This window comes from Astatotilapia calliptera, chromosome 12 (assembly GCF_964374335.1).
Source record: "Astatotilapia calliptera chromosome 12, fAstCal68.1, whole genome shotgun sequence".
Lineage (NCBI taxonomy): Eukaryota > Metazoa > Chordata > Actinopteri > Cichliformes > Cichlidae > Astatotilapia > Astatotilapia calliptera.
In genome coordinates, this window is record NC_137433.1 from 24,403,654 (window position 1) to 24,430,720 (window position 27,067).

The following is a 27,067-nucleotide window of genomic DNA, read 5'->3' on the forward strand; positions in this document are numbered from 1 at the left end:
TGTGCTAATGTGTGCGTGTCTCTCAGTGGTATTTGTGAGTCTGTTCTTCACTTTTTTTAGTGAGCAGGGTTCCGGTTCGTTTAGAAACAATTAGATGAAGCTGCAGGAACCCAAAGACATCATTCGCCAAATGTCACCCAATTAACAATCTATACTGAGCACACAGCAGCACTCTCCTTGTCTCGTGTTCCCTGACTCACTATTTGTCTCTGTCTGTCTGTGTTTTTACTCGCTGCTTCTCCTTTGCACTCGAGACATGCTCAGTAAATAATTTTTGGAAAATGGCAGATTCACATCACACGTTCCCTGACAGAGTAAATTATAAAGTCTGTTTAACTTCTGCCCTTTCCCTTTTTTTCTGCTTCTCTCTCAGATCAATCATCCAGGCCGGTGGTCAGGACTCGGCAACAGCAGCAGCACCAGTCTGGCCCCAAGGGACCGAAGGGTGGTACGGGGTGCACTCGTAGGGGACCTCTCTAACCAGCACTTCCCACAACACTATCCACCTCTGCATAGCCGGCCTTCTGCTTCTGAGCGGCACACTGCCAGGGAGGAGCGCCATCACCAGGGGGTCTTGGCACAGTCGGTGGCCCGTAACCCTGTTCTATACCTGGCTCCAGGCTCCTCTAACCTGTCCTCTGCCACTTCTGCAGCGTCGGCCCAAAGCTCGTCTACCACACCGGCCCAGCTCCAAGTTTCACACCCGGGCCTCAGTCAGAATCAATGCCCAGTGTCCAATTCGGTGGCCGGTACTCATTCTCCAGTTACATCACTGTCCTCCAAGCTACTGGAGGGGGTATCCTCTTCTTCTGCAGAGTCCTTAACTCCAGGAGGAGGAGGAGGAGCAAGTCTGCCAGGTGGAGGGAGGAGAGGAGGAGGAGCAGGAGGAGGAGATCACCATCCCCCCAGCCAGATCCCTCGTGCAGTCGGGGCCAGTGCTTCTTCAAGTCTCCACAGTCTTGTGAGCAGAGGGAGCCCCTCTGCTAGCATCTCTTCATCTGAGCAAGTCTCCCCTCCGCCTCCTACTCCTTCCTCCACCTCCTCTTCTTCCTCCTCATCCTCCACGTTTACCGGCCGTTTGGGACAACCACCTCGAGGCCCGCTGTCTCTGCATAGCTACAGTCGCAAAAATGTCTTCCTCCAACATTCCCTACATACTGCCGAACTGCAAGCTCTGACACAGAGAGACAGTTGAGAGCACACAGTCACACTATTCCACCTATAAGCAGCCATATCATCAACCTAAGTGACAACATAGTGACTTAAAAGCAAAACTGCTGCTCCTTCAGTACGAGTTGTCCATGTTTCACTGCCTCAGTATCGCCCTCAATCACGAACCGTGCGCGCTTACAATCACATTTGTCTCTCTTTGCAATCCAGACGAGCCCTTTGCTGACATTTTGTTCACAAATTTGCTCTGATAAACAAACACTTAGCTACAAGTGCACACACACACACACACACACGCGCACACACACACACATCTAGCTGTGAGTATGAAAAAGGCACTCACCCGTCTGTCAGACCTCCCACGTTGTGTCATGCTGACAGTTTAGATGTGCTTACGCCCACAGACACACAAAGTGCACACAAACTCACAACCTCAAATCCATGCACACATACGCAAATCTTGTCATGCACACATTAAAATACACACTCCTCACACAGAGACATCATCTGTGATATCTCCGCTTCACTATCTGCACACATAAGAGGGTGGTGAACGCGAACAGAGATGAGATGTGTGCATTGTTGAGATTGTATTTTTTATCCATTTATCTAACCTTTTTTTTTTTTTTAAGTGAAAACCATCTGCTGCTTAAGGAACTATGGGACTTGCCATGAATTGCGCTTCTAAGTATATATATATATATATATATATATATATATATATATATATATATTCTCACATTGCCAAATCCTGCATCAGATCAAATCCTCATTGCGTGACGTCCACTTAAGGTCCAGATTAAGGAACATGTTTAGACGAACAGATGCGACCCTTTTACTGCATGCTTTCTAAGATTTATGAAACGATACAGGTGAGCATTTTGTACCGCAACAAAACCGGGATTGGGGCGACTTTTTAAAGTCTTTTCATAACAATTTCTTGGTGTGGAGATTGATGTCGGTGTTTAAAGAAGTGAATCATAACCAATAAGAGCCCCGTTTGTATAGAAAGAAACGTCACTCCTTTTGCTCACATAAATAATTAGATTTACTCTGTGCTTCAATCTGGACCACTGTTGTTTTTGTGCAAATACCATGCTGCGATGTTACTTGCATTATATACAAGAATCAACATGTACCTACAATGTTAGATTAGTAGAGTGCAAAAGCTGAAATGAAGGGTTTCATTTAAAAACGAAATGCCTGCGACATGAACAATATGACACCTATATAAAGTTCGCAAAATCCCAGCGAGGTCTTCAAACAGAGCACGGTTTTTCAATTTGGCACAAGCGATTTGATGCATTTCTTCAAATAATGAGAGGGAAGAAGGTGTCAGTTTTTGGAATGAAACCCTTCAAGTCTTCTTCAGGGCTGGGTATTAAACTTACTGGTGCTTTCTCAGTTTTTGGGGATTCAGGAAGAAAAACTACATCACTGATGGAATCAAACAGTCTGATTATTTTTTAGAGAAGCAGATAAGGAAACAAATGTGGTGTTGAAGTGTATATACTTGATCAAGTGAAGAAAGGAAAGAAACAAAAATCAGTTTTACAAACTCATTTGTCAGAAGCACGAGCACCGGGTTTTTCCTCTGATACCCAGCCCTCATATGTTAGCCTTGTTAGATCTTCCTGATCTCAGTTCTGTTGCTTACACTTTAAAGAACTGACCTAATGAGATGGCATTTTTGGTATAACGGCAGTTTAGCTGTTTTGAACAATGCGACACACACATTTTGTTTTGAAATTGATATTAATTGAAACCTCCTTGACCTGCTGAGTCATACATTATTCACAGTTTGGGGACAAGACATGTAACTTTTAATAAGTGATGAAACTTTTTACAACTGCACTGCATAACGACCTGTTCCGTCTGCCGCTGGTGCATATATTTGCTCTGCCGGCAAGACTTATCAAACAGCCCTGCCACTCCCGACAGGTTTGGAGTACACAATGTTAGCCGGGCGGTGGGAGCCTGCACATCTGCCGAGTGCAGACGGTTAGTTCACCGCTCCCAGCGTCTACAGATTTCAGAGAAGTTCTTGACCTTGTCTGTTCCTGTCCCAGCACCAGGCTGTAGAGTAGCTGTATAAATCATGTGTGTGTTGTAATGTACACCTCATGAGTCAAGGGGCTGGTAGAGGTGAAGAAAAGCCTAAAGGATGGCAGCTCTGCTCCCAGCCAGGAAGCTACAACTCTCCTTCCTGTCTGTTTTTTTTCTTCTCCTTTTTTTTCCAACCTTCTACATATTTTCTTATTTTGTCATGTATGCAATCTGCTTATTCTCCTCCGTCCCTCTCGTGAAGCATGTGATCTGTAGCTGCTTTTATTTCTCTGTTCCTTTCATCCTCCTTGCCCCTCTGTCGCACCCCTGGTCTCTCCACTCTAGCTCGCTCCTCTAGCCCAGCTTGTATTGTCATACAGCGTGTCTGTTACAGACTCTGTTGCAGTGGCATTCAGTCCTGAGCTTTGGGACCCGCGGCGCTGCCGATTTTCATTCCAGTTTCCTAGTTGGGAAGTAATTTTACACATGGTAAATGCAATTAACTACCTGGTAGGATAGACAGGCGGCAGTAATATGGCTCCTGAGGACTCGGGACTGAAAAACCGCAGCTGTAATGCGATCTAAACACTCCCTGCTCGGTTTGTTTACAGGTGGAGGGGAACAATGTTTTGTCGCTGGCTGACCTCTTAAGAAATTCTATTTACATCCCTCATCTATGCATGGATCATAATTTAGCTGAGGGCATGTGAAACGTCTTAGGAGAGTGTTTAACCCCGTTTCCACTGCCCACTCAGGTGTTATTTTTTTCCACACACAGCTGCGCTCATTTCCACCGTGTTTGAATTTAAAACTTGCCACAGAGGTACTCTGCTGTTTAATGTCATATGTCAATGCCTGAAAACACAAGACAGCAGTTGAAATGTGGCGTGGGCCTGTCTTATGTGAAGACATTTTTCCTTTTCAGATTAAAAGAATAAACTGTTAGGAAACTAGAATCAGCAAAAGTGGTACCTCTAAATATCTTTTTCTTTTCACCTAGCAGCATGTTGTGGATTTAAGACACTACAAACATTTGTTGTGCAGTAATTTATTGTTTTGGGTATTTTTGCCTTATTTATCTGTTTATCACCATAGGAGCAGTTTAATAAGAAGTGTCTTGGCACTAATAAATAAAGATATTAGTGAAGATAATAACCACAACGGACATTACAGTAATAATAAAACTGTCCTTGTTAGAATTTTATTGAATTAAAGAGTTTTTATGCTGTCCTAGCTCTTCAATGTGCTTATTGTATTTAAATCATGTTTTGTTTTTTTCTTTTTGAATGAATAATTGTACATAAATTAGTGATTTGTCACGAACAGTTTGTGTTCTCATATGATCACTATTGATAACAGGGGTCAAATGTGTTGTTTGCTGTCACACAGAAGATTAAAATATAACAAAAACTGTTTGTTTTTTTTTGTTTTTGTTTTTACATTAACGAGAGGTAATTAGAGGTTACTATTGGTTACACGCCAGAAAGCAAATGTGACAGTTTTAATAAGTGTGAAGGCCATTCTACTTTCTCTCTCCCTGCTTCAGCCTTTTGCTCCAGAAAGTGAACGATGATAATCTGTTAAAACTGCTTTTTCCTCTTCAGGTCCACATGTATGTCTTAAGTGTACAAAACTCTCGGGTAGACACGTGCTGTGAACCCCTGACCAGTTAGTCCACCAATTTATTAGAAATAATCCACCCACATGGATGTGGAAGAAGAAAAAGAAACTCTTCAGAGTTTGCTTGATCCTTCTTTAAAGTTTAGGAATTTTATCTCTCTAACAAGGACTTCTTTTAAAGGACTAACTGGCGGTCGGTATGCTTTGCTGTATATGTTTACCCAAAGTATTTTTCTTCCCCCCACACCCTCACATTTCTTTCTTCATATGAGAACTATTTTTTGTCCACTGTGTCCTTATTGTTAATATTTAATATAATTAAAATTGCCGAGTAAAAAGAAATGGTGGAATCTGTTACTGTTTTATGTTTTCATTCCATTTTCTATTACCAGTGGTGCAAAGTCAGTTGTATCTGAAGAAAGGTTGGGATGCACTTGAGCTGTGAGAATGAGTGATGGATTCTGCTTCCATTAAAAAGTGCATCTCAATAAAGCAATAAATCTCAGGGACCTATGTTCCCTCTCTCAGACTGGGTAGACTGTGCTGCACAAATCTCTAAAGAAAAGAATGAATGAAATCAAAGACTGAAAGTAGAACATACAACAAAGCAATGAATAAAGAATCTTAGGGGCCATCGCTCGCCAAGATTGACTGAGGAAAAACTTTTCCAGCAACAACATTTGAGTGGACTTTTAAAGAGTTGTGCACGGCAGTGGGTGCAGACAGAAGTAATTCTACCTCATTTGACATCAGCCTCCAACCTATCTGAGTAAGTTTTCATTTGACAGTGACCGTAAAGTATGGAAGTGTTTAGAAAATCAATTACATTAGCACAAGTTTGTGTGTGTGTGTGGGTTTGTTTTTTTTTATTTTGGGGGGGGGGGGGGGGGGGAATGTAGGCTTTTACTGTTTACCCCTTAGGGAGGACCTGTGCACGCTCCTCATTTCTGGACTCACTCAATTAGTGTTGGTAATGTTATGACTGGTTGAGGAGTATACACACACACACACACACACACACACACACACACACACACACACACACACACACACACACACACACACACACACAAGACAGCAGTTCTGATACTAACTTGCTGTAATTGATAGGACAGGAGGTCAGCACATCAGTAAACAGGCTACTGATTAACAGAGCTTTGAAGTCCAAAGAGCTCACATAATTGACAGGATGTGTATCTGTGCGGCTGCTGCTGAATCCTCCGGAGGCTGTGCAATAAGCCTTTCTGGTGTTTGATATTCAGTTCAAAAAATTTAGATGACTGATCTTACCGAAAAGCTGAAAATGAATCATCTGCTAATATTGACAACTGATAACCCCTTAAATATGTCTTGCTTGTTTTCTTAGCCATGTGCCAAAGCACATAAATCTAAGACACTTGTATTCTGATTAGTTAGTGTGTGTGTGTGTGTGTGTGTGTGTGTGTGTGTGTGTGTGTGTGTGTGTGAGCGGGCGGCTTGTGGCGGTCAGTGCCGTTTCCTGACAGCAAGAATGTTCATTCCTGTTGGCGGGCAGCCTTTCTGTGTGGACCTCTCTCTTAGACTGCGTGGGTTTCTTTTAGGTACTCCACTTTCCTCCCACGTATGCATTTCTGTGTGCGGAAATGGGCTGTAGGTATGCATGTGGGCATGAATGGCTGTCTGTCTCTCTGTGTTGGCTCTCTGATGGACTGGTGATCTGTCCAGGCTGCAAACTGTCTGACGTAACACTAGTTGGATTAAGCTATTAGGAAAATATGGATTATAGTTGCATCAGACATATTAACATGATTAACAGAAGATGTAAAAGTTAAACTATGGTTCCTGACATTCTTGTTGACTTCGCTTGAATTTTTCTGCAGTATTTCCACAAAAACATTAACGTATAACATGATAGATGGCTTATAAAGAGTAGTCTAATGTAACTGAACCTTAAGCTCTGATAAATGTGTCTTTTTTAAACATTTAAATGACTTCCATTCCATCCTTCCATCCATCCATCCATTTTCTTCTATTTATCCAGTTCAGGGTCACGGGGTGGTTCGAGCCTATCCCAATCTATCACAGGGCAAAGGTTGTTCATGAATTCGTTTATTCATTCACTCACTCCATCCTCACAACTGAAGTATATGTGGGATGTTTTGGACAGTGTCACCTGTAAGATATCCAGAGTATAATTCAATTATATGGATTCACTTACCCTAAAACTGGCGATCACAAAAATGGCTATAAAGTAAACCAGGGTTTCTTCTGCTCATCGGTATCTTCTGACCAATCACAGCTCTACTGGCAACAAAGTGAATAATTTAATTGGAGCAAGAAGTCGCTTAGCGTCCCAGCGGCCGGCGTGAGTAACGGACAGAACAATTACATTCTTTTCCACTAGAGGGCGATACAACTTATTGTTCCAATTAAATGTATCGCTAACTGCCAGTATAACAAGAAGACGAAGAAGAATTTATCCCGTCATGCTGCGAGTGAGACAACGCAGCGCGAAATAGTAATAGATTTTTTTGTAAGTAGTCAGTCTGACCTGGAGAAAATTTCGAGCCAGATGAAAGCCCAATCATGAGTAGTAGTCAGAGGAAAGCAAAAAATGTATATTGGGGACAAATCCAGCCAATTCCGCTCTGCCTGGTGCACAGGGGAAAATGATCAATATGATTTTAGTGACATTTTTGTTTGGTGGTGTGCCCTGTGATTTTTCTAATGTGAAATATGTGCCGCGGCTCCAAAAAGTTGGGAAACACTGGGTTAGAGTACCAATGAGGTGACATCAGATAATCTTCACTGGTCTGAGGAATCTTCTAGGAATGGTGACGCTATTTTCTGGAGAATTTATTGGTGAGTAGGCTGTCATTTTTACCTGTTGATTGCTAATCTAAAATGTAACATATGGCAATATACTGCGTGTCTATACTTTTTTGTTCTCTGTTTATACTTTGAAATACGGAAAAGCCAGGATTAAACTTGACCTTACGTGGATAATATAAAATCCTGCTTCAAAGCACAGACTTACCAATCCAAAAAGACACATTAAATACCAACCAATAAATAATTATCTGATCGTACCATACTGATCTTATGTTGTTTTGAAGCTAGCGTTTTTTTGTTTTTCCCTTTTAAAGTTAAATACGCACCCACACCACTGTCTTACACAGACTTAGTGTTCATATTAATTAAGGTATTGATCTGTTCTGTGTTTTGTGTATGTCTCTGTTTAACTGGAGCAAACAACTGTGAGATGAGGTCTGTCTAAAATGCACTGGAAACTGTGAATTAAATCAAATACAGGATAATAATCTGTGCAAAAGCACACAGCAGCTGGTGAAACTATTAAATAAATAAATGACTGGCCTGCATTACATGCACTGTTGGCCTGCAGGTAACCAAGAATCTCCTTTTTCTTTACAATTATAATCCACTTAAAGCGCGGTGTGTGCACACGTTGTACTGTCTTTACTAGTTCTGGTAATTTTTAGTAGTTTTTCTTTTCGCACTGAAAACTTCTGTGCAGATGTACAGTCAATGTCACAGTTGTTGGAAAGACGCCATGGACCAAATACACATCCACAAATGCCATGTGATCAAAATTCCTCACACCTTATTGTAGGTAATGACCACTGAAGGGTGTGGACATACTTCAGACCAGGAGCATATGGTATTATACCCACACACAAGTCAGATACTCAGCCCAGCACTCACACCAAGAAGATTCTGGGTGATACTTCTGCTTCCTCCCATATGTCGAAGACTTTACATTATGTTAATCTTGATTCTAACTTGGTATTAGGTGTGAGTGTGAATGGTTTTCTATGTATTAGCCCTGCAACAGATTGCTGATCTGTCCAGGGTGTACCCCTGAACTCTGGGACAGGCTCCAGCCCCCCTTGTGATCCTGAACTGAACAAACAGTTAAGAAGATGAATGGAAAAGCAACAAGGATACACGCACAGGCGGCTAAACTAATCCTGCAGTTTTATTCACTGTTGCCTCCCACTTCACAAACCTGTGAGTCGCTGATCAGGACTCACGAAAACAACTTTCCAGGCCATCACACTTTATCCACCAGTCAAAACAAAAAGAAACTCAGAATATCAGCCCAACTTGTAAGAGACAAAAGACTTTAGAGGTTGCCAAGAACACAATGCACCCATGCTTTTATGAAATTAGGCCAGGAACAAACTGATCTGACTGACAGAACTGCTGGGAAGCCTGGAAAAATATAAAACTCCATTAGGCAATATTTTTTTTAAAAACAAATAAACAAAAAACCCACTGCAGACTTTTCCACCCAGTGGATATCCACCCAGGTATATTTAACTATTAGCCCACATGACACAAATCAGTTAAAGTATGAGCATGTGTTAAAGATATAAAGCCTAGTTTATAAACTTCAGGCAAAACTACATTTATTGTATTTAGCATTCCTTTAGGCTGCAATAATGCTGTCCAGAATGTTAGACTAATGTTTGGCCAGGGTATGTCTTTCATTTCACACATTCGAAAAATCTCTGGAGCTCCTTTTTTCATATGTGCCAAAATTAGGAACATAGTATCTAAAAGAAATTAAGTGATTGTGATATAGCTAGTCCATACTCCTTATTATGTGATTCTCTTTCACCTCACCGCCAGCCTGGCTGACTCTCCCTGAGCCTGGTTCAGATGGAGGTCACTTTGTGTTAAAAGGAAGTTCGTTCTTCCTACTGCTCGCAATAGATCTGATGTGAGAAAGTCATCTAATAGGGAAATAAACTCTTGATCAGGGGTGTCAAAATCAGGCCACCAAAGACTCTAATCTGGCCCACTGGACACAACTAAAAAATGTGAAGGATATACATTTTAGACTTTTACCTGAATTCAAAGGTTTTACAGTTTTTCTTACTGATAAAGACTGATTTTGAACATTTATTTTTTTGTAAATAAATAAATAAATATAATCTATATGTGATCTAATATAGTCAGACTCTATGTAATACTTTTATTTGTGTGTAATTAATCTTACATCAGCGTGTCTTTTATATGGTTCTTTTCTTTTCTTTTTTTTTTTAACCTTCAACATATATATTCTAGTGTAAAGTGAACAAAATGAACAGACCTGTCAAGGACTGAGGTTTTATCTCCGACATCAGCAATGAAAGAAAAAACAAGAAAACGTCAGAAGATGCCTGCTGTTTTGTTCACTTTGTAGTCATCACATGTCCATCATACATCATACAGTAGTAGCATGTGCTCAGGAGCAGCATTTGATGTTAACTAGTCAAGTCTTTTGCATTTCTCAATATAACTTGACTTCTAGACAGATCAATAACAGCATTTGAAGCGCTGCCAGACCACTCAGTCAGACTGTCGCTTCTAGCTGTTGGCTTAGTATGCTGTGACAGGCATGCTTCCCTTATGTCTGCAAGCCTGCAGTGAAAGGGTAAAAGAGGTGGGTGGTGTTTGTGTATGTGTTGGTATATATGTGTGTGACTCAGACTGCTCTCAATTATTTGCTACTTGAATCGGTTTTATTTTTTCTGGCTGAACTTATTTGGATTCTAACCACTGCCACTGTGACACGCGACTATTGATGCCTGTAGTTGTGACAGAGAGCGCGTGTGTCTTGCAGTCGCCTCACTCTGTCACTCTGCCATTTGTCAGAATCAGTGGGGATGTGTTGGATCCATTTAGCTTTGTCCCCCATCTGTCTCTTGCTCGCTCTTCTGCTCCTTCTTCCTCCATCTTGTCTGTGTGCAACAACCCCCCCCCCCCCCCCCCCTCTCTCTTTTTGTCTGTCTGTGCAAATAACTCGGGTTGTCCCCCAAAACTGTCTAAAGCAAACTTTATTATTGTATTTCATGGCCAAAAGACTTTTAGACTTGAGACACAAAGGCACTGAGACATGCACTGACTGCAGCGTGCAGCCAGTCACATTTGGTGTTCAGTCACAACCTTCTTCCCTGAAGTTACAGAGATTATGCACACATACATACACGTGTGTGCGTACAAAACAACACATCTTTTCAGCTCCCTTATTTTCAAATCAAGCTTATTTCTTGTCTAGTTTGCTGCCCATAAATTAGAGAACTAAAATCAGACACAGTTCACACCAATGCACTGTACCGTAGGTGACAGTCTTAAAAAAAGAAAAGGAAAAATAGGCTCACAGAGATTAATCATACACTATAAATACACAGCATTTAGAACCATTCATTTACACATACACTGTCTGTCTATCTGTCTGTATATCTATCTATCTGTCTGTCTGTCTATCTATCTATCTATCTATCTATCTGTCTGTCTGTCTGTCTGTCTGTCTGTCTAAAAAAAAAACCCCTCACAATGAACATTCACTGAATGTCATGTCCTTAAGAAATGGAGAGAAAAATGCAGCAAAAACCTGTCACACAACCTGAGAGATGCATCTGAACCATCTGCTGTCCACTGAAACCTCATCAGAAATGCTCTCAGTGGAAGGGCGGCTGTCAAGAAGCCATTCTTGACTGAGGTATGCCAAATTACACAAGAATTGGACTGAAGCTCAGTGGCAACAGATTTTATGGAGTGATGAATCCAAATTTGCGATTTTTGGTTCAAATTGTTGTGAGTATGTACAGAGGACGTCGGGAGAGAGGTACAACACTGAGTGCCTACAGCCATCTGCAAAGCACACTGGAGACTCCAGCGTGCTGTCATGGTTTGGAGTGGTGTTGAGGATCTTGTCAAAATTCATGGAGTTATGAACACAGAAAAGCACAGTCAGATTTTGATCCAACATGAAATACCATCTGGAAAGTTTCTCCTTCTTAATGGCTTAATTTTTCATGTCCTTCAAGAAGCCTGGATAACTATTCCTGAAGCCTCTCCATTTGTCTTATTCATTTAGGGTTTAGGTTGCTTTGAAACAAAAATATTGGTAAAGAACGACTTCATATATCTGCTGTAGCTGTGTCCTGGTCCATTTAGATTAGAGGAGAAAAGCCCAAAAGAATTTGAAAATGAGCTTAATAATTTTCAAAATCACTTTGTCTTTTTCCCTTTTAAGCTTTGACTCACAATTTGTTTTGCTTAAAATTTTGCTCACTGGCCATTTGGTCGTAGAGAGCTGCCTTTTTTCTGTCAGTCACAAACAGGAGGAGATGCCCATCTGTAAGCTCTTGGCTAAGTTTTCTGATCCAAGACGAAGATGAAGTGTGAATGATTATTTTGTCCTTAACGTGCCTATTGTGGAGCTGGATGATTGCAGTCCACATGAGTAATCTTGGCTGTTTTACACGTGCAAGCCACAGCGATCCATCAGTCTTGCGAGACAAAAGCGTGCTACGCTGAGCCAAGATCTCACTGATGTTCAAGACAGATGATTCATAGACAGACATCTAAATATAATGGTGATTATTGGAACAGTTTCCCCATCATTTCAGTCATTATTGGCCATATAAAAATTACCATGCAGTGCATAAAGGAAAAGTGTTTTTCAGAGTTTTCTACAGAAATCATTCCTTCTGCATCCAGTGGGAACACATGCAGAGGAGCTTTTACAGAGTTGTGTAGCAATTTGGAAGCTTTTCTTTTCCTTTTTTCCCTCATTTTTTTCCCTTTCTCGCCATCACTTACTTTTGTGCTATCAGCAGAATATTTTTCTTACCAACGTCATGGTCAAATTAGTTTTGCTTTTGGTTTCATTTTATGACAAATTAATTTAAACATCCCTGCTGCTCTTCATCTAATGACAGTGGGTAATGGGCAAAATTAATGTTACAAATCTTGTCTCTGCTTTTAAATTCCAGAGAAACATTGATTAAAGAGCTTCTTTCCATCCATTTGAATATCAGTGAAATTCCTCAGAAGGTGTCCTTGAAGCACAGGCAGATGCCCAATCCCCCTCAACTGGCTCCTTTTGATGTGGAGGACTAACTAGTGGGTCTTCTGTGTTACTCCACCCACTGGAGCAACCTGCTGCTTGTATCTGTGATCGTATTCTTTTAGAGCCACAGGTGAGTTTAGGAGCACTGATAAATTAACAGCGTTGATTTAGAGCTCATCTGTCAATCTCCAGCTTTACTCTCCTTCCACTTGTGAACAGGAAACTAGCATACTTGAACTCCTCCACTCAAGGCAACAACTCATCCCTAACCTGGAGCACAGAGTCCACCCTTTTCTTCTGCTGACAACTGGAAACTCCAAACTCTGAGGTGTTAATTCTCCCTCCTTACTGCTTCACACTTGGCTGCAAATTGCCTCAGTGTGAGCTGGAGCTCATTACTCAATGAAGCCAGCAGCACTGCATTGTCCATAAAAAGCTGAGATAATATCCTGAGACCACTGAACCCTCCACCATTCGCCCTTTACAGTTCACTCTCCATCCTTTTGGCTGCTCCTAAAAGATTTTGAACCAATTCGGTGACAATGGACAGTCCTTGTCCTCGCAAATCTAAGATCCACAGCTAATGATTATTACTTATTTAAATATTACTTATTTAATATTATTAACCAAGAATTCACTACAGTTTTATGGATCAAAAAGCCGTGAAGGATGTAATTGAATACCTTCTCTTAGTCCACAAAAACATGTGTTACACAGTGGCATTTGTTTTTGCAGAACAGAGAGTGAGTGAGTAGAACACCAGTGGAAGTGGGACCAATGTCCCTTCTGGTAATAATGACGTTGTTGTAATTTTATGCTTTCTGCCCCCGGCTATTGTTGTCCAGGCACACAGCACCACTGCCTCAAGAATCTTTGCTGGGTTGTGGCTCAAATGTTGAGATGAGTGAAAATGTTGGGTCGACTCAGTTCAATGAGTAATTGTAATAGTCCTGAAAGCGTGTTGAATACTGTTTAACACTGTTATCTATCCTCCTTTCCTCAGTTACATACAGTGATTGTTGTTGCATAATGTACTCTCCAGATAGTTTGGGAATGGATTCACATGCAGTGGGTTTTGTTTGTTTTGCTTTTTTTTGCTTCTAGTGGAGAGCCTCACCAAAAGCAACTAGAGGTTTCAGATTCAGTGCCCCACACAGCCATTTCTAGAAGACCTTAACCTACCCAGTAGGAGTCAGTGGTTCAGTGACAAGGACACGATCCCTTATTGGCTGCTCACACTGGAACACTGCCAGTTTCTGTTTGTTGGACCACAGGACCAAGCTGAAGGCACAGATGTTGGGAAATGAACCCTGAACTCAAGTCTGCGGAGAATTTTGCTCCTGGGTCACTCGAGGTTCCCTACACAAATCTGTATCTCATACATACAGCACATAAACTCACTTGTACAACTACACAAATAGTACACAGGTTTGTAGACATCTGAAAATATATGTAAACTCCTGGAGGCCTTTATGCCTTGCTTAAGGTCACATGGAAGCTCAGCAATCCTTCACCAGCCTGAACGCTCAGTTTAGGGCATGTGCTGGCTTGCATCGTCCTCTAATCATGATTCACATTCACAGAGCCTGTCAGCCTGCAGTGGGTTTCTCTGAAATCCCTCTCTGGTCCTGCGTGTGAAGCCAGAGATTTTTCTGATATGGTTTGACTTCATAACACAGAAGCATCGTTTGACTCTCCACTACGCCGCTGTCTTCCCAAATAAAAATGAGCAGATAGTCGATTTCGATTTCAGCTGACATTTTTAGAATGGCTTTTTTGTGTTTGAACTAGGCAGTTGGCGTAACAGTTGGCTTAGCTTTATGCGAGCATACTCATCGGGGCTCATGTTGCCCACTCAGTGTCTCTCCGCTTTTCTGCTACCTGACTACCATGTGTACAACACAAGACAAATTTAGCCTGGGCTTTTACTGGAAGCAGATTGTATGGTATCATACTGGCGATACTGTTTGCCACTGATGACTCTTCAAGTGAGCCCACTCAGCATCTCTGCTCTTTTCCTCCTCCACCGAGATGCAAAATATCAAATATGACGGGCCTTTTTGGCTTGTAAGAGGAAATTCACTGAGATTAATTTTTCTACTGTTCTCTTTTAATTTCTTCCACTTTCCCTGTCCTCCTTCAGCCACACAGATCTCTATTGCTCCTTCATTTACCATCATGTGCTTGTGTTGTTTGGTTTCCATCTGCAGGAATTTTATGTAAGCAGCCAAAGAAAGAAGATGCAATCTTTATATATGAAATAAGAATCTAGATGAAACTCAGGCTTTCTTGGTCTCTTTCCCAGCTGTAGCCATAACTTAGAAAAAGTCATAATCCCCCACTCATCAAGAAGACTTCATTGTAAATGTCACCTTTCAACAGATACAGTCATTACTCACCACTCCAGTCTTCTGACCCTTTTAGCTTCTGAAATAAATGTAATTACCAGATTATTGATCAGTTGAATCTTCTAAGAAAGTTCCTGGATAAAAAAAACAACAACAACAAAGACCTTCCTACTAAACACCCAGTCATATTCAGGGCCACTAACATCACCTCAGCTCTTTTTCCTTGGTGAGTTGCAGTACTGAGTATTATGTATGTTACAGCTGACAGGAAGATGATCCTTCGGTAGATGACACTATTCCACCCCAGAGGTTTCCTCTGTGAATTTTGTCAAGTAAGCGTTTTGTTATAGTGTAATATTTTAATTTTATGATATATATTTCTTAACCCCGTGCTACGCAGAGGGGTGTGGTGTGAAAACAGCAGACATCACTCTGTTTTGACTGAACAGAGAACAACTTTAGTTTATTGGCCAATCTTTTACACACACACACACACACACACACACACACACACACACACACACACACACACAACACACACACAACACACAGCAACTTCCAAAATGGCCACCTATCCATCTCTCTAAGCTTTATATACTCTCTTACCACGCCTTCTCAATTCAAACTGGCCTATGACATAATTCTTCCAGAGAGGGAAAAGAAGAACAAAGAAGATTAGTTTTCACAATTAATCCTAACATTATCAATCACTTGTCAAAAATTGAAGCAGACATGTCATATACAATTTAATGCAATTTAAAGGTCATTTCACACTTCTAATTATTTTAAATTTCTGCAAAAAGCTGACCTACCAAATACCTACTCTTTCCAGCTCAGATCCTTTAAAAGAGCTGCATTTGAGGTGGATTCCTTTTTACCGGCAAGACAAGGTAGCTGCCACTGAGGTTTAAGCTGGGTAACTTACACCAAACATTTTGCTTCTATTTTGGCGAATAGTGAAGGACTTAGTGCTTCCTGACACTCGTTATAGTTTATGTACATTGTTGAGTGCTGTATGCTGTGATACCATCTGTAGATTTGTGACTGTCACAGTGGACATTATTAGACACTTTAATGATGTTAGCCTGCGAACATGAATGCCAGCTTAGATGATAGTAGGGTTAGGTTAGCTAGGACCCTATACTATGCTAGCTAGCTATTTTACTGTTTTTTCATATCCATTATCCACTTTACTGCATTCACTGCACCTTTGTTTTTCTTTAGTAGATGGTTTGAATCATAAATTGACCATGTTGACATCATACAATTTGAATTAGCCAAAAATGATTTTAAGCTAATCTTAATTTCATACATTATGTAAAGTTGTGTTTTAAACCAATGTTAAGTTGTGAAATGTGCCTAATGTTTAGTAGTGAGATTAAATATGAGTAGGTGAGACAGATGGTATTTTTTTTTGTGCCACCAGATGGCACTGCTCTTTTTGAGCTACGCCTGTTAACTAGGAATGCTAGGGAACGGCGCAGAGACAGTCATGAAAGTATGTTTGTGTTGCTGTCACGTTTATATGCTGGGATATTTCCAATCAAGTTATCTTGTGGTAAGTAATGGCATGTTTTGTACTAAATATCCATTGATAAGTATTAAGGAGTGTTGAAGTCATTCAGTGCTTGCGGTTTGTCCTTGAGTGCAGCTGTATTTATTTGGATGTTAACAGAAGTGTGGAGAACTGTTTGAGCATGAAGGCTCCCAGGAAACCTGTGTAATCTTATTTGACAATCTTGTGGACTAATACACTGTATTTGTTTTACAATGTTACTGTAACATAAAAAAGTACAATATTTTTTAATATTATTAGCAATTTGATGTGTTTAATATCGATTAAAATACCATTTCTGGTTTCAGCATTGTTTCAATACAGGTGAAGGTGCAAAAGTGACTAAATACAAGTTCAGCATTGATTCAGTGCAATTATTGAACTTGCATCAGTGTAGCCCAGTAATGTTCATGGCCTTTACATGTCTTTATGCAGTCCCTACATCCAGTAATGCTCCTGAAGTCACAGTGGATGATGCACTGCAACATCCTCTCCTAGGTTTTGATCAGGGCCTTACTAAACTGTTGAATAGTCTATGGCACCATTTGGCAGTGTTGTAAGGATACATTACGTTCCAGAGGTTTTAAACTTTCATTCATGTCTGGGGAACATGATGCTCAGTCAGTGGCATCAGTGCCTTTGTTACCCAGGAAAGGCCTACATGTTCTTGACATGTGATGCTGGGCGTTTTCCTGCACAAGGGGGAACCCAGGGCTACTGCAACAGCGCAAGATCTGACAGTGACAAGTATTTTGTCCCTGTACCTAACAGCAGTCAGACTACCATCGGCTAAAAAGTGGAGGTTAGTGTGAAGCTCCAAGAACATGGAGACCAGGGACTGATTCACGATGGTTTATGCTTCCTAACTGGACAGATTAATATCGCCGGAGTTTATCTGACTTATACTAGAATGGTCATTAATGATCATTCTTTTTTTTTTTTTTAGCAGTGTAGATGCTGCTGGGTTAGATGACCTGGAGACATCTCAGAATTATGCCAGATAATAACAGGAAGAAATCCCTAAGAGAATACCTTACAGATAGCATCTGTCCCCGATAAAATAGAAAACGTGTAAGTTAAATTTGTTGTGGTGCTAACAAATGTGTGCAGTAGAAGTTGACAGCTGTTTAACAACTATGGTTGCAAGAATATCCACTCTAGTATTGTAAGGTGAAGAGCAGACAAAATTATACAAAGAAACCCAGCAATCAACAAGCCTATGAGAAAAACAAAACAGAAAACTCTCCTCTGTAACAAGATGGCCTGGTAAATGGCCTGTATTTGTATAGCGCTTTTCTAGTCCCTAAGGACCCCAAAGCGCTTTACACAACCTGTCATCCACCCATTCACACACACATTCACACACTGGTGATGGCAAGCTACAATGTAGCCACAGCCACCCTGGGGCGCACTGACAAGAGGAAACCTCCAGCTGAACCACGGAGGGCGTCCATCTGCTGCAATCAGTTGGGGTGAAAATAAAGCGAATACAGGAAAGAACAACATAGAGAAACAACAAACAAGACCAAGAAATGGGAGTGAAATAGTGGAAAGCAAATTCAAGGTTCTTAGCACAACATAGTGGCATCTTCGTAACACCCTTGGGTAGCTATTTGTGCAGCTGTTTTGAAGCCCTTATTTAAATGAATAGGGAGTGACACACAACTTTAATACATATGCAAAGTGTTGTGACATTATTACTTTATTTATCCAGAGTACTGACAAGATCTACCCCCACTGGACACTTTACTGGGTAGGCCTTGGTAACGCAAGGTTGGAACCCCTGCTGCTTTCAGCTGCCCTGATTCTTAATTTCATAGGTTCAACAAGGTGCTGGAAACACTCCTCAGAGATTTTGGTCTATCTTGACATGATAGCATCACAGAGCTCCTGCAGATTGGTAGGTTGGAAATCCATGATGCAATCTTCACCGCACTCCAAAATCTAATCAATCTATTAGATTGAGATGGAGTGACTGGGCTTATGACTGAGACCATTTGAGCATAGGGAAGTCATTGTCATGTTCAAGAAATCATTTCGAGGTGAATTTTTGTGGTAATCTTGAAGATAGGTACATTGTGGTTGTAACAGGATGGTGACATTATGCTATTAATATGACATGAGGTTTAGTTAGTAAAAACATCGCTGGTAGAGAACTTGTTAACTTTTACTTGAGTAAACAAGTTGTATCAGTACTTCAACTTTGACTGGAGTCTTTTTCTTTAACACAAGTATCTGTACTATCAGTACTTCCCACATCCAAAGCACATTACGCCACCCGTTGTATATCCAGTCATATCATAAATTGCTATTTTTGTGCCATTTTCAATATCCTTATTTCATTATACACCACATCTGGTTATATTTATATTTCTCACAGTGTTTTGGGAAAATAGATTTCCTTCTTTCTTTTTCTATTACAGCTGTACAAGAAAAGCCACGTATTGGAAACTGGAACAGTGATTAAAAGTTGATCTGACAACATTGGCCTGGATCCAAGACACAAAAGGTCCACATCTTAGTCAAAGCTAAAAAAACCCCAACAACAGCTAGAAATTTCATTTGTTACATTGTTACATAGTTTCATTTTGAAATTTGTCTGAACTTAAAAATAGCATTTCCATCATCAAATTATCTGGTTCTCCAAAATCTGACTGAGCTTAAGTACGTCATGATTTATGCAGTGTATCTAAAATGATTTTTATACATTTACACATTTATTCTGTATCAATTCTTAATGCCACCTTTGAGTTTATTCCCACTGAAAAATATGGCGGGATAGTGAGAAAGTGAGAGACGCTCTCATCATCTGAGAGATGAGGCGGTGTCAGTGACAGGAACATAGACAGGAGATGTGTTAGGAGATGATGGGTTGGGCTTTTCCAGAAGAAAAAATATGATGGGGAAAGAAGAATATACTATATACCCCAGTAGAGAACTTCAAGGGGAAAAGTGATACGCCATGATTATGATGATGATGCGTAATGACTTGGCATCACGAATAAAGAGGTTTAGGTGTTCAGATTTCAGTGTGTGTCTTGGGCGTGAGTGTCTCTGAGAGGAGGGTGCTCTCTGGCTGCAGCAGCTATGTCAAGGGACCACAGCAATGACAGCAGGCTCATTTGCTGCATGATTATCGACAGAGTTGTTGCGACATAGAGGAAAGGCTGCCTACGCACACACTCCCTGTGATGCGTGCACGCGCATGCACACACAGATACTGCACACTCTGTTTCTTGTTTAAGCCAATTATGCAGGCCAGTAACCTGCCATATGGCTGCTGCTAGTTCAGAAACTGTATTTGTGTAGATTGCGTGGACACGGATGGTGTCATTGTAACACAAAGTCGGTTCCAGCCTAAGGCCACAAAGCAGATGAAGAAGAAAGACAAATTTTAACAAGTGCCAACAGTCTAGCACTGTCTAGGCAACTGCTGGGGTAACGTGTTGATGATGCTTCAAAGGACATACTTATTTATTTATCTCTCAGTTATCTTGTATTTCATGAATTTCCATTTTATGACCTTTAACATTGGTCAAAGAGGAATTTGTTTTGTATGGCTGACGGACATTCAGCGACCTATATACACAGATCAGCTGAAGGGCGTAAGTAGGAAAACGTGCTTTCAATTTGGGGTAATGATATCAGCACTACCTCCACAATAATCCATTGTGGATTAATGGATTGGAAAGTTCTGCAATGTCACAGGGGGACACTGCTGCACTGTTTAGTTGAGCGACAATTCAGCAGTAAATTTGGTCTTTTGTTGTCACACAGATCTGAGAACAGCGTACAACAAGCGAAGAAAAAAAAAAAAAGAAAATACCAGAATTTTTATATTTTTGCAACATGGGCCAGTACAATTATTGATATTATTATTTTATTAGTTTCTATACACTTATTAGTTCATTTAAAGTAGTCCAAGGAGCTTTGAAAGAAAAGCGTCTGGACTCCTTTAAGTTGCTTGAAGGTGTTTTACCTCTCATCCAAGAAGCCTCTTCAGTTCTAAGGTCAAATGGTGGAAAGTCCCAGATCAGATTTAAGCCCTATGGGAGAGATATGGACCCCCAGTTGATCATCTAGAACTAAAGAAGCTTCTCGGATAAGAGGTGAAACGTCTTCAAGCAACTAAAAAGAGTCGCTTAGACTATGATTACCTGGATGACTGAGAACTATCACAGACATATTCATTTAAAGCACTTTCTATCACCAGCAATTCAGCATCTTTGTTCTTGAAAATGAGGCTTTAAGCTGTTTTATCAAATAAATCTGATTTATTCTTCATCTCAAGGAAGAAAATAATTAAAATTGCTGTGTGGTTTTTTTTGGGTTTTTTGGTTTTGTTTTTTTGGCTATTAAAAATGACCGTTACCTCTGGTAACACTAAGGGGAATCCATGAAATTCTCTGAGATGATGGACTGCCCACTCGTTTTTTTTTCTTTCTTTTTTTTTTTTTGATGTGTTGAAAAGAAAAGCAAACCCCCGGCTTAAGAAGACCACAGAGATTAAAAAGAAAAAAGAAAAAAGAATAAAACAACACACACCTTCTCCAACCTGCTACACACACACACACACACACACACACACACACACACACACACACACACACACACACACATACACACACACACACACACACACACACACACACACACATACATACACACATACATCAGTATGCACCAGCCTTAGAAGAAGAGGGTCTGCAGGCTCTTGTGCTTTTGCTTTGATGTGTGTAAAACAGTGTGATGTCTGTGTGCATGTATGTGTGAGTGTGGTCACATGCATCCTTTTGATATTGTGACATTAAGGTCAGTTGAGCAAGTCCAAGACGGTCTTAACTTTTTAGACTTTGTGACAGATACAATTCCAGTCATAGGAAAATGTGCGTGTCTGATTGAGGGTCTTGACTCCTCTCACGGAAAAACATTAGCGCTCCGCAGGCACAGAGTCACAGGTGTTTAAATTTCCCCCATTACTCTAAGTGGACTGATTTCATTCTTCCATTATTATAATTCCGTTATTTGATAAATATTAGAAATCCACCTTTTGACTCTTTTGAAAAGCCCCCTTAGAATTTCAGTGGAGTTAGTTAAGAAATGTTCTTCTTATAAAATTCCACATTAATTCAAATTCCACATTAACAATAAGGCGCAAGGCCTTGTCTCACTTACTAAAAAAAAAAATTCAAAGTCAAACGCCATCATAGCCTTTGCTACACATAATGAAAAGATTACACATTAAAGGCCCATGTTGTAGAAGGTTTTTCATACATACTGAAGTGTGAAGGTCATAAAGCTCTTTTGTTACATACATGCATGGTAATGTGTTAACATGATCAGATCGTAATGACAGTATGACTAAAGCTGTTTGAATATATTTGTAGAACTTTCCTTTGTGTGCTTTATCCCATCAGTTCATGGTCATTTTTCTAACAAATTTTCGAGCAAATACATTGCCTCTGATAAAGTCTTAACAAGGTTTCAACGAAATTATTGCCAGATCACAATCCACACAACATTATTGTAACAGGCTAAAGATTGAAAAGTATCACTAACATCACCAAGGGGACAAATTTTCAGCACTAGGATTGCGTGGTTCCACTCAGTGGGGGTTTTGCTCTCTGAGAGGTTTGCTGGGTGAGGATTTAGGGCAAAATAGTGTGCTTTCTATTTGCAGTTTATACATGAGAAACTATTCAGGAAACTGTTTTAGGCATAGTTTTGAGAGATATTGCCAAAAGTGAAGTTAAGATAACAAACACTGGAAATATTTGAAAGTCCTGTTGTTTGTAATTGCGTGATTACTTAATTGTTTTTGTATGAAGCCAGATTGTTTCTTTGGCCAGCTTTTCTCGTGTTGCATCACTTAAAAATAATAATAAGAAGCTTTATCCCTTCAATAAGCAATCTATTCACTTTCATCTTAAAAGTTTAGTTAGCACTAACCAGTTAGTGGTTTTTTTGTCTTTTGTCTTTTTGTCTCGTCTTTCTCCAGTTCAGTGGCTCGATCGCTGGTGTGCCAATCGTCAGTGTCATTCTATTGCCTCTCTAGAGAGTCTCTCCTCCCACAGTTGTACTGCAGCTGGTGACGATAGTCCTTGTCCTGCTCTGGAGATCTGCTGGAAGGTTGAGGGCCACTTTAAACAGTAGGAAAACTGTTTTATGTTATTCCGCAGCAAGCTCACCGAGCCTGTAGAGCAGAACAAGGACTACAGATGCCAGCTGCACTCTAAGACCATAGAATTGAAGGTCATCTGTGGGATAAAAGACTGTCTGGAAAGGCAGCTGATTTTTTTTTAAAATATGTTTTTATTTATCAAAGTAATTAGTTCTTTCTTTTCTGCAGCTCATATGTCTAATTTTGCACATGTATACAGGTCACCACAAATAAAATCTTAGTATGCTGGAGAAATGGACTCCTACTCCTCTTAAGCCAAATGTTTACCTTCAAAAGTATGACATGTTGGAAAAAATCATTTATGAAAAGATGTATTTGTGAAATTCTAAAATCCAGTAAATATAAATGTATTTCAGAGCAGACCCATTTATAGATATGAGATTTGTTTTGTTGCAGTTTTTCAGAGCATCATATTTTTCTATTAAAGTTTTATCTGCCTTTCTTTCTTTTGGAGATGTTCTTGCTTCAAGTTGAATGTCTGGCCTGGAACACAACCTGTTATTGGAGACAGAGGTGCGTGATTGGAGCAGAACTACGTTTCAGGACTGATTAGGTCACTGAGGTCTAGTGTTGTGATTCCCAGTGCATTGATTATTATTTTTTAAATGTTGAATTTATTTATTTTTTATTTTTCGGCACAGTATAAAGAACAAGTACATTGTATTATTAATGGAAATAAATGATTTTGGTTGAATGAATTTGATTGTTTTCAGTTTTACAGTTCAGAGTTACATTACTTGAAAATTATAAAGACAATTCGATGGAAACGTATTAAAGTGTTTTACTAAATATTTCATGAAGCAAATAACAGTATGGAAACAAGAGAAAATTCAACCTCAGTAGCTGATAGGTGATTCTGCAGCATTTGTAAATAAATTTGTTTGCTTTGGAAAACCCTACCACTGAGACAGCCTACAGATCTGGCACCCAACCTCCGACAGTCACCGTATCCAGCGAAGAAAATTAAGCAAATGAATGGGTGTAGATGAACCACTCATTTTAGCAGCTAAATTGTGACTCAGTGTAGTCTGACATGGGTTTGCGTGTCTGTGATATTGGATAATGATGATTATTGGTATTTTCCGAGCCAAAACACTTATCTGCAGAGCTAAAAAAAATGGAAAAGAAGACCAATAACTCTTCATAAACACCTCAGGACACAGGACACAGATGTCAATGGGTGGAATAGATGTGAGGTATAATTAGGGCCATTAAATAACCTTATAAATCCAGAACTACTTTACAGTATGCTAGCCTGCACAGCCAAAAAAAAAACTGGAGAAGTAATAATCGACACCATACACTGCTTAAACTACCTGAGCCACCATCCATGCTGTGGTCCTAGTTATGTTTGTGCTTTAGGCAAGATCATGCAAGTAGTTCCTCACACACAAAACATCATGTAGGCACATGCCACATGCTGAGCTGTTAGAATTCACTAATATGTGAAGTGAAATGTTTCCAAGTGAAGGTGAAAATAATAAAACAACATTACAGCCTATTGAGTGTTTGGCTGAAGATACAATTTTTGCAGCCTTATGAAGATGGACTACTGGCTGATGCAGTATACCAATCTTACGTGTGGTTTCCCACTCATCTCCTTTTTAGAAGCCAAAATGTTACATAACAGAATAAAAAATGCTCAGAAGGAAACATCCTTACTTCTTCCTTTGTCTAACTTATTCCCTTAGTCTTTGCGCTCACTTGTAAAGCCCCGGCAGTGCCCTTCTGCTCCCTGTAAAGACAGGAGTTTAGTATGCAGTGCAGTAGGCTGTGTCACGGCGGCAATAAATACTGTCAACAAAGTTATCTTTAGTGGATCTGAACTGGCTACTTTTGCCCTTTTATTAGTTAATCAGCAAGTCTTGTTTGCACTTAATTTTATGTCTGTATGCATCTATCCTTGTCACTTTCTTGTTAAATATGCTTAAGGACGGCATTAGTCGAGGACAGTGAGAGCTGGATGGGTCCCTGAGACCACTGTAGAGTGCAGGGCTCAGGCACATAGTGTCCTTGCATCATCAAAGCAACTGTCCGTGCTATTTCAACTCAAAAAAAAGGAAAAAAGTATGCAAAAAAAGATGAAGTGTCTTTCTTGTCAGGTGAAGGTCACTTCACCTATATAGTTAGTTTTCTCGATGTGAAAAAAATGTTCTAACATGCACTACATCAGCAAGAATTTCTGAGTATGCTCCCCTTTTGCATTTATATTCTGAGAGATCCCACATGTCTGATACAGGCTATGCCCTGTATAATCATGTTTGACCTTAAGGATTCTGCTCAGCTTGGTAGTTTTTCCTCATAGTTTTCTTATTCCTGGTACCAACTGATATTATGTAGGGATAAAACTTCATCATATATCTCCTCTTCTCTGATAATCCTCCTGCTTTAATGATTATTTGTGATGTTGTCATGTCATGCAATCACACATTTCAGCCCAACTTGCATGAGTGAAATATCTATTTCTGTTTTTCTCTGCTTAATATCAATTTGTTAGAAAAGAAACAGGAAATACATCATGTAAAACCCTGCTGGGCAGTCTAACAAAAGGTGCCCTGTGCCACACATTCTTTACTACTCTCCACCACCCTCCATTTGCTTCATATACCCCGCAGGCACTGGCTGCAATCAGCAGTGTAATTTTAGGTAGCTCTAGTATGGACATGTACCTGCCACTTTTCCAACGACCTAAAATTGTCCCTACCTCGAGTGAAGGTTCACTTGCTGCCAAATGATGAGAGTGAATGTCTCTGTGCTGCTGTGTCTCTTACATTCAGTACCTTAATGACTGTGTAAAGTAGTCACAATATACAGTTTTATTTTATGATAATCGTTAGCTTTGATTAGTAAATCTAGGTCTTTTGTTTGTTAATCACGCAGCTATCAACAGATTTTCAGAGCTTTTTTACAAGCGTATCTAATAGACCCTGACCAATACAGGATTATTCACACCAACACTAATATTTGGTGTTTAATCAGAGATTTCTCTGATAGATAAACTATGCAATGTCAACACTCAACACGGGCTGAAGGATGTTTCTCTCATCTCTTCTTTACTTTTTACATTTTCATTTGTCGTCTAAGTGCTGATAACGGCACATCGGTAAATAGCTTACACGAGCTGATAATATTAGCCTACCAATATATCAGCCAGGCTCTAAACTGCTAAAACAGACTTTATCCTATCATTAAATTTGAATTCAATTAAGTATCATAGTAAATGACAAACACATGTCAACACATACCACAGACCCAGAAATAAACAGTTATTGTAGAGTAAATATGACTTTTTGGTGCTAAATTTGGGAATCTCTAGTCTGGAGTTTAACCAAAATTGATTTCATTTTTTCATATAATATATGCCTACTTTGAATTTGTTGAAAATGGGGCACTGCAAGGCTTCTGTGGATTATTATTATTTCCTAATGCTGATGGTCTTTCTAGGATAAAAATTATATCTGTGTCTGCACCATCATTTTGTATTCCTGCAGCACTGGTCATTTGGGAACATTATTAGTGATAAACAACAAAAATGTCTTATTACATGCTACTCATTAAAAAACATTATTCGATTTGTATTACTCTGCAACAGCAGCAGTAACACTCTACATTGCTTGTTATATAATTTTGCCACACCTCAAGCTGTTTTAGTTTTCTTCACTAATCTATTTTGTAAAGAGATTTACTGAAGATGATCTACAATATCTGCTTTAGTGACCACCATAATGTTAGATTGGATTCCAGCAGATGGGATAACAGGAGCAACTCAACCTCAGTGTTATACGTCTAAGTGTGAAATTCACAGTTAATTGTGTTAAACATGAGGTGGAACATCGACCAGCTCTTTTATGAAGGCAGATAATCCATAAGCAAGCAAACAAATATTTTATTGTCTCTACAGACACTTTAAATGGTTGTACTTCACTGTGTGTGTTCTGCAGAGCTGCACGGTGATGCTTCATACCAGCCCTGGGGTCTACAGTTGATACATGTAATTTCATGCAATGGGCGGTGGCATTGTGTTTTCATTTTGACTGTGACTCCAATATAAAATTGACAATGATCAGCCATTTTTATTTTTTTTTTTTGTACAATGTAGAGATGTCACAATACCAGAGATTTTCTAGTTGATACCACCACTAGTAGAATTACACAATACACAATTTGATACAGATAAAATGAAATAAAATCCAATGACAAAATGAATGTGTGTGTTTCACAGTGTTACATTTTGATGTAAAGGACATATTGTCTGTTGTTGTGGTTACCTCATACAATAGTCTCTCTCTCTCTCTCACTCACTC

General features: G+C 39.8%; 1 protein-coding gene and 1 long non-coding RNA gene across 3 annotated transcripts in view; both read left to right on the plus strand.

The window, feature by feature from the left end:
• ccser1 (coiled-coil serine-rich protein 1) overlaps positions 1-5,190 on the plus strand; it is a 126,697-nt gene extending 121,507 nt beyond the window's left edge. The window contains exon 11 of the mRNA XM_026188367.2: positions 374-5,190. Coding sequence (XP_026044152.1) covers positions 374-1,195 — 822 coding nt within the window. The 3' untranslated portion in view covers positions 1,196-5,190. The remainder of the gene's footprint in view (positions 1-373) is intronic.
• A 2,086-nt stretch (positions 5,191-7,276) lies between these two features.
• Positions 7,277-24,038, plus strand: LOC145432168 (uncharacterized). 2 transcript variants are annotated; one of them, XR_013912446.1, is made up of 4 exons: positions 7,277-7,677; positions 12,603-12,809; positions 12,899-13,007; positions 23,218-24,038. It is a non-coding gene; the product is annotated as an uncharacterized LOC145432168 (long non-coding RNA). The 2 variants fall into 2 exon arrangements; XR_013912447.1 differs by lacking the exon at positions 23,218-24,038 and adding an exon at positions 13,784-15,572.
• Positions 24,039-27,067: the final 3,029 nt, after the last annotated feature.